Source organism: Micropterus dolomieu, linkage group LG04, assembly GCF_021292245.1.
Source record: "Micropterus dolomieu isolate WLL.071019.BEF.003 ecotype Adirondacks linkage group LG04, ASM2129224v1, whole genome shotgun sequence".
Lineage (NCBI taxonomy): Eukaryota > Metazoa > Chordata > Actinopteri > Centrarchiformes > Centrarchidae > Micropterus > Micropterus dolomieu.
Window position 1 is genome coordinate 14,344,603 of NC_060153.1, and position 15,238 is coordinate 14,359,840.

Consider the following 15,238-nt stretch of genomic DNA (forward strand, 5'->3'; position numbering starts at 1 on the left):
GTGGAGCCCAGAGGATGAGACCCGTGACTCGTTCCAGGGTTCCCACCTGGGACCTGGCAGTGGTTCTCGAAGCGCTGGCTGAGGCCCCCTTCAAACCCCTGGAGTCGGCTGAGGCCAAGCACCTGACCCTTAAGATGACCTTTCTCCTCGCTATCACCTCTCTGAGGAGGGTGGGGGATCTCCAGGCACTTTCGGTGTCTCCCCGATGCCTGGAGTTTGCCCCGGGGAGGGTCAGGGCCATCCTGCACCCTTGTCCAGGTTATGTCCCTAAGGTTCCGGCCAGACTGGCAGGGTCCACGGTGCTGCAGGCGTTTCATCCCCCACCTCATGTGACGGCGGAGGACGGGAGACTTCATCTGCTCTGCCCTGTCAGAGCACTGAGTATTTACACTCTGAGGTCTTCCCGGTGGAGGAAGGCAGACCAGTTGCTTCTAAACACACCATCAGCAACTGGATCGTTCAGACTATTTCCCTGGCCTATCAGGTGCGCAATTTGCCTCCACCTATGGCCGTAAGGGCGCACTCTACTCGAGGCATGGTGGCTTCTAAGGCCCTCCTCGCAGGGGCGTCACTCCAGGATTTGTGTGATGCGGCTGGCTGGGCCACCCCTCACACTTTTATCCGGTTTTACAATCTGGACCTGCCTTCTGCACCCGGCACCCGTGCGCTCTCCTCCTAGTCGTGCCGTCAGGTTCTGCACGCTGGGTTTTGGTGCGGCCTAAGTGGGTATCTCGTATCTCGTTCCCATAATGTCATCACCGACGCAGTTCGAGTTCCCTCGAAGGGGAACGTTTTGGGTTACGTATGTAACCCTTGTTCCCCGAGAAGGGGAACGAGACACTGCGTCGGTCCACCACACCTCACCCCGCCTGGAGTGCCTTGCTTCATAGAATGTGTCCTATGTGCCCTTCGGTCACACACTACCGTTCTAGTAACACCAATAGGATTGGAGTAGTTTCATTCATAGTTCAGCCCTGCCACGCCCAGGGGCATTCCCCAAGTGTCGTCACCGACGCAGTGTCTCGTTCCCCTTCTCGGGGAACAAGGGTTACATACGTATCCCGAGACGTTGCCGAGCTGATCACACCATTATATATTTGTATTTGTATGGGCATACTCGTGCACACATTCAGTAGCACACATTTTTTGTCCTCGTACATCTAGCTAGCTATGTTCGGGTTAAAGTTGTTGACAGTCCCCCCAAAGCCCCCTACCCTTACCATAACCATCAGAAATGTCTGTTCAGTAAGCATTCTGAATTTGTTCTCTTTGAGAATTAGTTTTTGATGTTGTGAATTTAACAATCTTAATCTAAATCAACATTAAACAAAATTGTTAAAGGCTTTTAGATGAAAAAAATCTGCCTTGACAGGAAAATTCATTCTTCATCAACAGTATCCACAACAGAACAGAATCCATAATTTCTACAATCAAAGCATCTGCACACTATCTCCTTTGGAAATAGCATGTGAGGCCAAAACACTTAAACAGGGAAGAGCAGTCCTCAATTATCAGTTGGCACACCTGAGCTGACAGTCCAGCTTCTTTTAGGGTGTAACATAATTAGGCATATTATAAAGTGTTATATGAAACTATGATTCTAAATGACAAATATCAAACTGTCTCTCAGGATGAAGATTTTAACACAAGTTGTGTTCTGGCCTCAAGATGGATAAACACAGCAGCAGGCAGTGGCTGGATGTAACAAACACATTTTCTTTATTCAATTATAAATTAAAAAATTTCACAAATATAGTTTTTGAAATATATATTATTAAGCCCTTTTTATCCATATTGATAAATATATAATCTCTGACTAATCTAAGACACTGAATTTTGTCTTTTTCCCCCATATAATCAGGGGAATTTTCTCCTATTTTATGCAGGTGCAGTTAATGCCGTTGTAACTATGAGTTTTCTTTTTGCTTTTATGATTAAAATGTTTTATCATGGGAGAACGCTTTGTAACTGGGATTTTGAAAAGTGCTCTGTAAATAAAGATTGTTATTATGTCTGTAACTGATTTCAGGCGTTTTTTCTGTTCTCATCTCAATTTAAGCATCATCCCATACATCCTTCACCAGATTTTTGTGGAAATTTAATCCGCATATCAATTATGTTGCAGTCAATTATTTTATGCTGAATGCTCCTTCCATCCAATTTGTCAGAAGTTACATCACAATATAGAGTCGACAATTAAGTTATCAGTAGGACTTTCCTGACAAAACAAAAACAAATCAATATGTAGACTCCCTCTCAATCATCACTTACCACCCAATAGTACCAAAAATGCGTGACGATGTCTATATCTGCAGAGACCCTGCCTTCTACCTGTATTTTCTTTTTAATTTGCTGTGTTCAAGACATTTCCAGGTGTCAATCTTTGGGCAGTATTCCAGTCATGACTCTGCAAAAATGTAGTGAGCAGGTTACATTGTTGTCTCCATCTCTCCTCTACTCTCTGTCTGTGTCATGGATGTATAAAGTTCTGCAGGTCTGTGTGCCTTTTTCACCTAACTACACACACACACACACACACACACACACACACGTATTATCTCACGTTAATACAGTTTATTATTATTATTATTATTATCATTATTAGTATTATTATTAGTAGTATTATTATTATTTTGAAAGTCTGTTGCTCACTGGCTCTGAATACACATATTGTACAGTCAATCCATGGGTCATAGGAGGGGTAGGATGTTGTTCAGCCTGCAAATCACCCACCCAAATTAGCAGTGGAGGGAGGCTTCGGCAGACTACGCTGGATGCAGCGTGTGGGAGAAGTAGATAAACAAAAGCAAGACAAACGAACAAACGGCATAGTGAAGTGGATAGCTACACACTGCATGCTGATTAGTATTGGGGAACGTTCTTAAAATCACAACGTAGTCGCTTGGCCCCGTGGGGTCGCTCTGCGCTCCAGACAGGGAGACAAGCGCTCCGTGAGTCAACTGTAGGTGCTCTATGGATAATAACCATGGCAACGGCGTCTGTGCACTACACAGCCGTAGCCTATTTAACTTAAATTAAAATTATAGGCTACATAACTTTACCTGATAGGCCTCCATCTAGTTTTGCGGGGATGCTCTGCCATGTGAATTCTCTCCTGTTGATGTCCTGCTTACTTTTTAGTAAACAGTAATTGATTCTGGAAACTCACAAACAGCGAGGATCAATCTCTCTTCCAGTGATTTGTGCTGCCCGTCACGTACAAAAAGTTCAAGACAATTACACTTTGGCAGCAGGCGGGCGTGTGCATGAGGCAAGCACAAGTGTTTCGAAACCACGTTGTTGCACTTTTGTGTATATAGCAGTAAATTTAAATTAAAAGTTCGCAATACAGTACTTTAGAATTCATTATTCAATTTTGCGCATAACAATGAGATTAATCGCAGAAAATCACACACTTAATTGCAATCACATCTTTTAATCGTTGCCCAGCACTAATTATAACACATGGGCAGCGATTGTACAGAGAGAGCTGGAGGTGAGTAAAAAGTGTTTTGTAGTGAAAAAGTAGCTGCCTGCTCTGTCAGCTACCTGTTCTCACTGACTGAATACATTTGTAGTCGTCTGACTCCTCCAGATATTTAGCATGCTAGATATCTGGCTGGCGTCGGTAACGAGTCAGGGATGTGCTGGCGAGCCATTTTGGTGCGTCGTTGAGTAGTTCACACATTGATTGTTCCCACAGGTGCTGATCGATCGCTGATTTGCCCTTGATCACAGCCCGACAGTCAGCGAACTCAGTAACCAAAACAGTACAGTTACAGGTCATAAAACCAAAACAATTAACTGAAGGATTGTACAGCTGAGGAGAGCTGCAGTTGGGTATTAATTCTCTGCAAGCACATTAATACAAGCAACCGCTTTCACATACATCTAGTCATTTTATGCGTTGCTGATAATACACTATTGACAGCGGCTTTAAAAAATCTTAATCTTGAATCTTGAAATGCTGGTTATGACTAGGCAGTAGTGCACTTGGAAGAAAATCTATTTTTTCAAACGGTTTTCCTAAATTTGATGCAAGGCCATTTATTCAACAAACCAACTATGGAGGTTTCACACCAGAAGTTTCTTCTCACTTCCTCAGGCAGATATTCTCTGAGGTGAAAGAGGTGCAGAAAGTCAAGACAAGGGTTTATTTTTTTCATATTGTTGTGGTGTGAAGACATAACTGATCCAAAATGTGAACTTTTCACAAGTTCAGAATAACAGACTTGGTTTCTGATCCATTCAGTGTTAAAAAGGGTTCATCGAGTATTCAACACAGTTCTGAACAAAGAGCCTAAAATTTTCTATAATGTTGCAGCCACTGTGATATTACCCACCAACGTCTTTGTTACCGACAGTTTGCCAGACTATACTTGCTCCTTTAAGTGGACTACATATAGACTATGACTTAGCATCACACCAATAAAAAACAACCACAGAAGAAAATGTTCCATCCAACGAGCCAATCATCGCTTACATTTCCTTTCATGGAAAAGTTTGCGCATGTCATGACACCTAGCAGTAAGACCTGTTTCATCGTCTTTGAAAACCAGGTCATCATCGCACATGGATGGGCTGCGTATTTTTCTGGTCTTTCTCCCTGTTATGTTTCAGTGACATTATTGAGGGTTAACGTCAACATCTCAGTGTTTTTATATTGATCAGTAACCTACATTTAATATACTGTGACACACTCATCACATTTTAATTTGCTTTTATATTTCAGGAGGTGCTTTCTGCAGTCAGGGTTGGATCTCTGGATCAGTGTTAGAGGTGACAATCAGACCAGGAGACAACATCACTCTTTACTGTGACTGCAAAACATCATATAGAGTAAACATAGTGTGGTACAGGAACTGCTCTCATAAGAACCAGCCGTCTCTTGTCCTAAAACAAAATTTTGACGCATGGAGACACAGCAGTGATGCTTTAGTTGCTCTGAATCCCCTTCCCCATTTCTATTTTGTGAGGAACAATTTCTCTGAATCCTACGACCTGCTGATCATGAACACCACTGACTCTGACGAGGGCCTCTACTACTGTGGAACTGAACAGACCAAGGAGGAGGATAATGGATACATTACTCGCAGATTTGTGTATAGATATGGCAACATCACAACAAGGATCCTAGTCAGTAAGTATTGTGGTCTGATTTCTCATTGTGCATTTGTTACAATACTCAAATATTACACCCATATGTGTTATTAAACACCTCATCCCCACAGCATGACCATTAATATTGTAACATACTCCACTCTTTTGGTAATGCTTTCCATAAAGTGTTGGAACCTGGCTAAAGGCATCATTGTTCATCAACATTAGTGAGCTCAGATAGTAATGGAAATGCAGCATCAGTTCATTGTTGACCAGTGAAAATCTCAGTTCCCCGCAAAGTTGTCCATTTAATATTAATTCTAAGAGTTACAACCATACACTGCAGAGTTAATTGACAGAACTTTGTGTTTTATCCAGACTCCAGCGAGCCTCACCTCCTGATTACACGAGACTGTGGTGTGTGTTGGATGCTGCTGTTTTCTCTGTGTCCAGCGTTTGCTGTTCTCTCCTCTCTCCTCTCATCTCTTCTTGTTTATCACCTCTATCGGAAAACAGGTATCTGCTGTATGTTACTTTTACCCACTCTAGGTTTTCAGCTTAATGTGTAATTCAGTGGTTCCTTTAAGGTATATGGTGGGATATGGGGTGTAACGGTGTAATAATGCTGTTTACAGCTAAGGAACCTGAAACCAATGAGACAAGACCTGACACCAGAGGCCAAACCAGGGGGAATAAGGTAATTCACAGTCTGATGAATCATTCTTCATATGTAAAGATTTTTTTCATGGCAGACATTTTGTATTATTAAACAAAGGTAGCTAACAATATTTATAATTGCTGCATTGCATGTGGTGTTGCAGGGGTAGGACCCTGGTATTGTGCATGTTGTCTTGCTGGCACAGTTTACTGGCAAACTTAAATGTACAGTAGCTGAGTCATTAATGTTACGAGTAACACCTTTTCCTTGCCAAATGGAAATGTTGGTTGTCACGTTTCCATTTATTTTTTACCACAGCCATCTTTCCATTTTTGCAGCTTCACACACACGCTGCACAGATCAGACACATTACTTTCTCATTAAAAGTAGTTAATACTGCATTTTAGTAAATCATTGCATTGTATCAATACATGTTTATGACTGAATAATATATGGCACTGTAAATATGTTTTCTGCTTTATGTGCTCAAGTGCAATTGAATGTAATAATTCATTGGTTTATATCTCTCAGGTTCTACTTACCTTGTAATTAATTATTGACAGGGGTATGGTCTCTGATACTTGTGTAATGTGACGTAAATGTATGGTGTGAATTGTATGATATATGTGAATGTAAAGTCCAAATGTGTTACTGTTGCTTACGGCAGCCTCATGCGGCACTGATGCCCAAGAAAAATTTCCCTTCGGGGACAATAAAGTTGATCTTAATCTTATATGTCAAATCTTAGGAGGAAGATCTTTGTTATGCTGCTCTGGAATTCCATCAGACATCACAGAGACCAACAAAGAAGAAAGTCCAGAGTTCTCACTTCATCACCTATTCTGCAGTCAATACTTGTAGGATGTAAAGGGCCTAACAATTTACACAAACATAAGAAATTGTAAAATGAATTCATTAAAGCTGATATTTCTGTAATTTAGTTTCCCTTGCAAACCAGAGGAGCAATCAATACCACTTATGATATGTAGTATATACAGTATTAAAATATTTATGGAATACAGTTGGGGGTTTATTTTTCAAAAGTTCCAAAGCAAAAATGTGTTTTCAAAGTTGATTCTAAATAATTTTATCTGCGTCACTTTTCCTCTGAGAATAAATATACGTTACAGAATTCTGTTGTGCGCGTGTGTGAATGTTGGAGCTGATTAAGAATTAGACTCTAAGTAATGCATGTGTTCCATGGAAAGATCACACAAAACTGATAAACTTAAAACTTCTTCCTCCAAGAAGTTACAGCATAATGCAGAGTGACAATGAAGTTAACTGTGACCACACTCTGTCCCCGATGTGATCAGGCCACAGGAAACCCACATTGAAAAACAGCCCCTCGTGCAGGCAGCCTGAAGTTGCAAATAGGTGGCCTGTTGAAGGTGTTGGTGCATGGTTTCACTTTGTTCACTGTTGATTACATAGAATGATCTTATGATGTCAAAACAAAGCGTACTTTAACAACACACTCATCACATTATACCATGGACATCAGAATAAGTTCGTGCGCCCAGTTTTCCAAACATGGCATAACTTTTCCATCTTACATTATGTAAGCCAGCTAAAATTATGTTTGTTCTTATACAATCAACATGGTGCAGTTGAAAAATTGATTTGTTAATCCTGGATGAAGGTATCTCAAAGAATGGTACACTCTTATTTTAAAATAAAGGTAATACACATTTGTTTTTTAACAGCTGCACAGTACAAGTAAATTTAAAGCTGGATGAACAACCTTAAAAACATTCTATGCAGCTATGTAACTATGCAAAGAAACTAAAATCTCTCACAGAGCAGATTAAAGGCACTCTAAAAGCCAGGGATTGCATCATACATACATTATAAAGTGAGTTCAGCAATCAATATTATCAAATATTTCATTCCAGGTCATAGGATTTCTAGATGCTGGTGTTAAAATGTTCCCTTAGCAAATCAACATTTGGCAGTGGTGGATTTAATCACTTGACACAGAATCAGAGACTGGAACAAATCAGGGTGAAAGTCTCATTTGTCTTTTCCTTTGGTCACATCACTGAGGAAGGATCACCATCTTGCTGGCTGACAAAAGGAGATGCACAGCTGTGCTCAAGCAGACTCACCACTACAAAGTGATCACACTACTCTGTGATACAAATACAGATGAAACACTAATGTGAGTTGGTCTTGGCTGCCTACAACATTTGGAGAAAGGTCTCCCTTTATCATTGCCTTTACACAGAGAAGTTACTACCTCCCTCAAGATACACAGGAAATGACAAAATATTTTTGGTTTTATAAAATAAGACAATCCAAGTCCGAGAAGTCCAAGCCTTTACACCTCAGTTCAGTAGATAGCAAACGTGAAGTTCACATGGGAAGACATCAAAGACAATAGGTGGGCTTTCTCAATCAGTACAGTACACGTCACAGAGGACAAAAGCCTTGATGCTGCAGTTTATAGGAAACCCACACACACAGTAATCAGTATTCACTTTATTGGGAAGACGAAACAACTGCTGGGCAAGAGCATTGCCCAATGCAAGAGGGCCGGCTCCTCAGATAAATACTCAGCATGTGATGATGGCAAAGTATTCACACTCATTGGATAGAGAGCACAGATGTTTTAAAGAGGAGTGAATGAGGGCATGTCTGTCAGTCTGGAACAAAGACTATCAAACTTTGAGGCGCATAGGGGTGGACACTGGAGAGATGAATGGAGAGGCGCTGAGGGAGAGATGTGAGGCAAAGATACTATGTGAAGTGAAGTGGGAAATTTGCGTCATAAATAGTACTCCTTCGTTGAATCATTGCTCATTCAAATTTGAATACACAGAACCAAATTTTTAGATTCACTATCACAAACACTTCTTGAGGATACAAATATTTACAATGTCTATCACAAATAAGCATTTAGGCTAAATCTGATTAGAATTTTAAAAAAGATATTCCTTATAACTCAAACACTAACAATCAAGACTTTATTAAGTTTTCGTCTTCTTATTCAGTGACAGTTATTGCATCATATTATCATCATATATAATATTCATTGCTGATAGCTAATTCAGTATTCTTTCAATGGTGCCAGTTTGCCAAAGTGTAATCAAATACAGGCTCAAGTTGTCGCAGCTAACAAACTGACTCCATGGCGACATCATAGTTCCTGTTTACAAGCATAATGGGTCTTGACCACAGCTATCTGTAAATAAACGTGGACCAAATATACTGTATATAGCCTACAAAATGCATTACTATAGGTTTTGCATGTCTTCAGTCAAGCTGGAAGTGTAGCGACTAGAGATTTAACTGTACAAATCACAGAAGACAAAGTGTTGTCTTTACATCTCTGCATAAAACACAGCGTAGTATCGCGCTTACAAAAAACAACCACAGAAGAAATTGTTCCATTCAACGAAGCCAATCACAACTTACATTTCCTTTAAAGGAAAATTCTGCGCATGTCATAAATAAAGAGTAACAGCGGTTTGACTGTCTTTCAACACCAGGTCGCACATGGATAGGTTGCACATTTTTATCATCGTTCTCTCAGGGATTTCCTTTGGTAACGTTTTTTAAGATTAAAATTAAATTGTTAGATTTCCCTTGTAGTAACCTCCATTTGTTGTGAGCTAAAATACTGTAAGATTGGAAACTTTTTAACTTTCTTTTGTGACTTTGTATTTCAGGAGTCGTTTCTTTCAGTCATGATTGGACCTCTGGATCAGTGCTGGAAATGACAGTCAGACCAGGTGACAACATCACTATTTACTGCGACTGCAAAACATCAACTGGAGTATACATAGTGTGGTACAGAAACTGCTCTCATGTGAACCAGCCTTCACTTATTATGGGAACAAGATACCCGCATGAGGAACTGTTGGAAAACAGTTACAGTGAAGACATTTTGAATCCCTTCCCTCGTTTTCATTTGGTGAAAAACCAGTCGTCTGAATCCTATGACCTGCTGATCATGAACATCACTGATTCTGATGGGGGCCTCTACTACTGCGGAACTGAAAAACACACGTTGGAGGGAAAAGGATACATTACTCCCAGATATGTTTACAGATATGGCCACGACACAATAAGAATCCTAGTCAGTAAGTATTCTGATTAAGTTCTATTTGAGAATTAGTTTCCAATGCAGTGAATCTAACGATACAATTGGGTGGTCATACAGTAGGAATGTTCTGCTGGTATTATAATGTTGAAGTAGACCAATCATCAGGAGGATAACATTGCACATTTCACTCGCTTATTTTTTGCATGGTAGGTTTGGAATAACATCTAATTTAAGTTTTCAGAAAACTCGTATATGTGGGGAAAATGGTTCTCATGCACCTTATTTTGAAGTTAAAACACTAGCAAACTAGAGACATTATTTAAATGAGGATGTTTGATTATTCCCATTTGTTTACTAGAATCTTAATGTTGTCAAAGGTCTGTAAACCTGGAAAGTTGAAACTGAGCCAGAAACATAAAACATTGGTGTTGACATACTGGATCACAATAAAAACCCAACAATATCTTTGTAATTCTTATTTTGAGATCAGCCTGTATGTATTTGTGGAAATATGGGTTTAGTTAAATTATAGGAGATGTAATACATCAAAAATGTTGAAATCAGAATCACAAAGCTAATTGACAAAAATTTCTGTTTTTCTTTTGTTGTTGTTTTTTTACCAGACACCAATGAGCCGTATCATCATGGCACTCCACAAGACTGTGGTGTATGCTGGATGCTGCTGTTCTCTTTGTGTCCAGCGTTTGCTGTTCTCTCCTCTCTCCTCTCCTCTCTCTTGGTTTATCACCTCTGTCGGAAAACAGGTAACTACTGCAGATGTTACTGTTTTTCCACTCAGTTTTTCATTCCTCAGTTCTTTTTATTGTCACCAATTTCATATCTTCTCTGCTTGTTTGAGTACATGCTTTGATTATTTTGTCCATGAAATAATTTTTCTTACACATGAGGAAAACTGTCATCGCCTTTTAAGGTATTATGTGAGGTTCATCATGATATAATGATGCTGCATTCATTTCTGCAGCTGAAGAACTTCAAGTTGGTGAAATGCCTGAAATCAGAAGCCAAACAAGAGGAAATCAGGTAATTAACAATAAGAACATTTATCAGTTTTACTTAGTTTTGGTTGTCATTGTTTCACGTAATCTCTTACTACAGACATATTGTTTTTAAAGTTGTTATTCAATATATGCTTCACAACTGCAACACAAAGAAGATACATTCAGAGAAAAGTATTTAAAGGTGAAATACAACAAATCATACTATTCCATCATGATTCTAAACAACAAATTTCAAATCTTAGGATGAAGATGTGTGTTATGCTGCGCTGGAAACCCATCAGGCATCACAGAGACCAAAGAAGAAGAAAAAACAGAATTCTGACTTCTGCACCTATTCGGCCGTCAATACCTGTAGAGTGTAAAGGTCCTACAACGTAAGAAATAGTATAATAAATTCACAAGTAATGGTATTTATAAGCCATTGTGCCATTTACCTTCCCCTTGAAAAACAACAGTACAGATCAAACTACAAACACATCCCTACTAGTGACTACTACACCAATCAGCCATAACATTATGACCACTGACAGGTGAAGCGAATAAAACTGATGATCTCGTTACCATGGCACATGTCAGTGGGTGGGATGTATTAGGCAGCAGGTGAACATTGTGTCCTCAAAGTTGATGTTTTAGAAGCAGGGAAAATGGGCAAGTGTAAGGACTTCAGAAACTCTGACAAGGGCCAAACTGTGATGGCTAGACGACTGGGTCAGAGCAAAATCACCTGGTGAATGACTCCATTATTATTTACTTGAATAAAACCTGCATCCTGATGTGCACAGCTCTAAAGGATGTTATTTAGTTAATTTGTGAACACATTTGGAAATTATACATCAGCTGAGTCTTACAAACATATTAACAAATATGATCAAATAAAAAAAATATTTATAAAAGACAGATCTTTTTTGCAATTCTTTATTTTTTGTACTTACTTACCTGGGTTTACTTGGAAAACTTAGGCTACATATATTAATTTTAAACCACAAAAAAAAACTCATCAAAAGCTTTTGTTTTACATTGTCCACATAGCTGGCAGCTTTGGTCAAATAGTACTGGACAAGTTTAAGTTTTAACCTGATGATGGCGCTACATAAAGTCAGAGGGTCTTCAAAGATGTTACGATTCATCCTCAAGGGGACACGAATGTCTGTGCCAGGTTTTATAGCAATCCATCCAGTATTTGTCAAGAAATTTCACTCAAAGCCAAAAATGTCAACCTCATGATGACCCTAGCAGAAAAGTTGAGGGATCACCAAAGTCAATAGGCGTCTTCCTCTGTGGACAATGCATATCTGTACAAAGTTTAATGGTGATCGATCAATGTGTTGAGATATTTCAACCAGAACCAAAGTGGCCCGACCGACCGGCATTGCCATCCATAGAGCCACGCCTCTAGAGACCTAAGGGCTGATAAGCTGTATAGAAACCCCTATGTGGGAAATGCAAGTTTTTTTTACATACAGATTTTCTGTTTGATTGAACTTGGTCTGTTAAATTTTATCATCGGAATGATGACTAGGCGTATTTGTCTGTAACAAGACAAAAAAGCTATTCAGTCATTTCTTGTTTTCATCTGAAGTTAATCATCAGCCCCGACCCTTTGCAAGTAGAGTTCAATATAATTCCAAAATGGTGGAGCTAATTCTGCTACAGAGAGCAAGACTCAAAGTTCACAAATGTGTGTTACACAAATACCACACAAAAACCTCTTATTTTATGGTTCCCTGTCACCAAGTTTCTGAGAAGTTACAGAACAATACATATGACAGTAGAGTTAATCTCAAGCATCACTAAGACCACAGGAAACCCACAGAGACAAACAGCCCCCCATACGCCTACTGAGCATGCAGACAGACTGAAGCTACAGATTTTGGTCCAGAAATGCTTTATATTTATATATATTTAACAATTGTTTTAAACTGACTTGCAGTTAAAACAAGTTGTCGGGTTGTGTGGTGTTAAAACTTTATGTAGCTACACTAAAGCAAAACACTGATTTGAAATTGGCAGCTCTGCAGCCACCACAGCTACTGAATGACTCAAATCTATAATATCTAATATAATAATAAAGTAATATAAAATTTCACCATATCTGAGTTCAATACAGATTTATGACCCCATACAGGGGCGGCTTTTGCTCAGAGGTAAAGCCGGTTGCCCAATAATCTGGTCAGCAATTAAATTCACAGATTTTCCTAGCCCCATGATGAAGTGTCTTTGGGCATGAAACTGAATCCCACATTGCTCCCAGAAGGCTGTGCCACAGCACGTGTGTGTGTGTGAATGATTAGTTTCTTTCTTATGAGCTGTTGGTAGCCTCTGCCACGAGTGCATGAATATGTGAGATTTGTCTGAATGTGACATGTAGTGTAAAGCGTTTCGAGCAGTCTAGAAAGGCGTTTCGCAAGTTCAGTCCATTTACCACACGGTTAAGTGCGCTTTGTTTTCTGAGAGATGCAGAGTGTGGTTTCATCCACAGATTCTTTACACAGATACCACGTCAGTGAGGTCGTATGCTAAAGAGAAGCTGTTTGTCTGCATCATATCAATGTGCTCAAGTGCAAACAGATTGTGGTCATTGTGGTGTCAAATGAGCAAAAAATACTTTGGAAAATCTAATCATAAATCAGCTGTAAACAACAACTTCTTTGAGAGATGTTAGTGTCTGAGAGGCCTTGCAAACATTTACTGGGACAAACAAGGTGAAGTGTTTCATAAAGAAAGATTACCAGTTAAACCAGGTTTACCTCATTAATGCAGGCTTTTTTCAGAAAATCTAAAGGTCTTTAGACAGTTTACACCAGGCTGTTATGTAACTACAAACCAATTAGCAAAATCCAACTGATAAATAACTGCACTTTCCAGAAACTTTATTTTTTATAGTCTTTTTTTAAAAAGTTGTGTAATGTTAATGTGTAATGTTATCTTATACATTTATCCATTAATTTTTTATTATTTTTTTTTACTTATTAAGTACCCATCACTCATTACATCCAGAGAGATGCAACAGACCAAGCTAACAGAGGAGTTCACTAGAGTTTTGCTTTAATATTTCACTGTCCATATCATACACAGTATTGCAGTTTTGTCTTTCTATGTCTGTTTGGGTCCGTCTTTCCAAGTCTTTTCAATAAAAAATTATAGATAAATTATAAACTGACCTAATATCATCAACTTTGAGTTTATGGAACAATTCAGTGTGTCAGGCTAATCCAAGACACGCTATTCCCAATAAACCCTGCTTTTTTGAGCCACAGTTATGAAACACCCCTTAGGTTTATGTGAAACTATCCTGTCCTCTAGTAGAGATGTTGACTAATAAACCAAAAAGCCCTCAAAGCCCCATAGTCCAAAATTAAATTTTGTTTGTTTGTTTTTTATATCTTTTTATATCTCACTTCACTGTAGCTGAAAGGAACATAATAAATAATTGTACAGACAGTAATAATAATGAAAATAACTGGAAGTCTAGCATTACTACTGACCGGTTTGACATGCAGTGTGTGTGGAAATGTAAAACAAAATCATGTTTTAAATTGCTGCCTCTGTGAAGAATATGTGTTTAGATTCACTACAAGAACACAAAACATGGCAATCACTCATTTGAAAAGCCCACATTTTAACTTACATTGGGTGTCTCTTTCGTCATTTAGTAACGGGTTGGAGCTGTGTGTGTTGCAGTGGCAGCCCGGCTGTTGGTGAGTGCCCTGTTTCTCCTTTCCTCCCTCGCATCCTGGTTTCTCCTGTGTCTCCTCTCCCTCTCCCTCGCCACTCCGGAGCCCGGCTGGTTACCCACATTAACCTCCATCCCCGGCCACCGCACCTGCCAGCTATCAGCCTCATCACGACCAGTACTTCTACCCCGGCTCTCCACTCCATCCTCGCTCGATCGTTGCAGCTCCAGACTTGGTGCCACAGATTCGCTCAAGCATTTATGAACCTTTTTCTCGCTATACCTTCTCGTTACCTGCCATCCCACGCTAACCCTGTCTGTCTGTTTCCTCCCGCCAGGTCCACTCACCTCTGCCTTCCCGTTCGGCCAGGCTTGCTCACCTGCCTCCTCCTCTCGCCGCCTCCACAACGCCCCCCGGTCCTCCCCCTCGCTCCCCGCCGGACCGCCAGCCACCGCATCCTCCCCTCCACGACCACCAGCTCCCCTCGGTCCTCTTGCCTGAACGCCTCCCGCTCCTCCAGCTCCTCTGTCCCCCGCATCCACATCTGCCGTTCCCCTTTTTCCTCCAGTCCCTCCTCATCCCCCTTTCCCTTCAATAAACCTCTTTTGAAACCTGACACATAGCATTTGGGTCCGTTCTGTCCCCAATCGTCACAGAACGATCGAGCCATTATGGACCCAGCACGCTCCCCTTCCCCTCCCCCCTCCCCCCTCCACCGACCCCACTCCGTTTGAAGTCA

The 15,238-nt window shown here is 40.2% G+C and overlaps 1 protein-coding gene and 1 long non-coding RNA gene across 5 annotated transcripts in view; one reads left to right on the forward strand and one right to left on the reverse strand.

Moving 5' to 3' along the window:
* The first annotated feature begins 3,284 nt into the window (after positions 1-3,284).
* On the forward strand, positions 3,285-6,883 carry LOC123970061. Its single transcript, XM_046047928.1, has 5 exons — positions 3,285-3,496; positions 4,733-5,140; positions 5,479-5,616; positions 5,736-5,797; positions 6,507-6,883. Exons 1-5 carry the CDS (start codon positions 3,466-3,468, stop codon positions 6,624-6,626), a joined length of 759 nt encoding a protein of 252 aa, XP_045903884.1. The 5' UTR covers positions 3,285-3,465; the 3' UTR covers positions 6,627-6,883.
* A 1,827-nt stretch (positions 6,884-8,710) lies between these two features.
* Positions 8,711-15,238, reverse strand: part of LOC123969164 — a 10,671-nt gene continuing 4,143 nt past the window's right edge. For 2 of the 4 annotated variants that reach the window (XR_006824648.1, XR_006824647.1), the window contains exon 2: positions 8,711-10,815. This is a non-coding gene — a long non-coding RNA (uncharacterized LOC123969164). The other 2 variants (XR_006824645.1, XR_006824646.1) reach the window with 2 other exon arrangements.

Coding starts and splice junctions, on each gene's coding strand:
- LOC123970061 (XM_046047928.1), top strand. CDS start 3,466: ATGGGCAGCGATTGTACAGAGAGAGCTGGAG. Junction 3,497..4,732: donor TTGTACAGAGAGAGCTGGAG/GTGAGTAAAAAG, acceptor TTTATATTTCAG/GAGGTGCTTTCTGCAGTCAG. Junction 5,798..6,506: donor GCCAAACCAGGGGGAATAAG/GTAATTCACAGT, acceptor GTCAAATCTTAG/GAGGAAGATCTTTGTTATGC.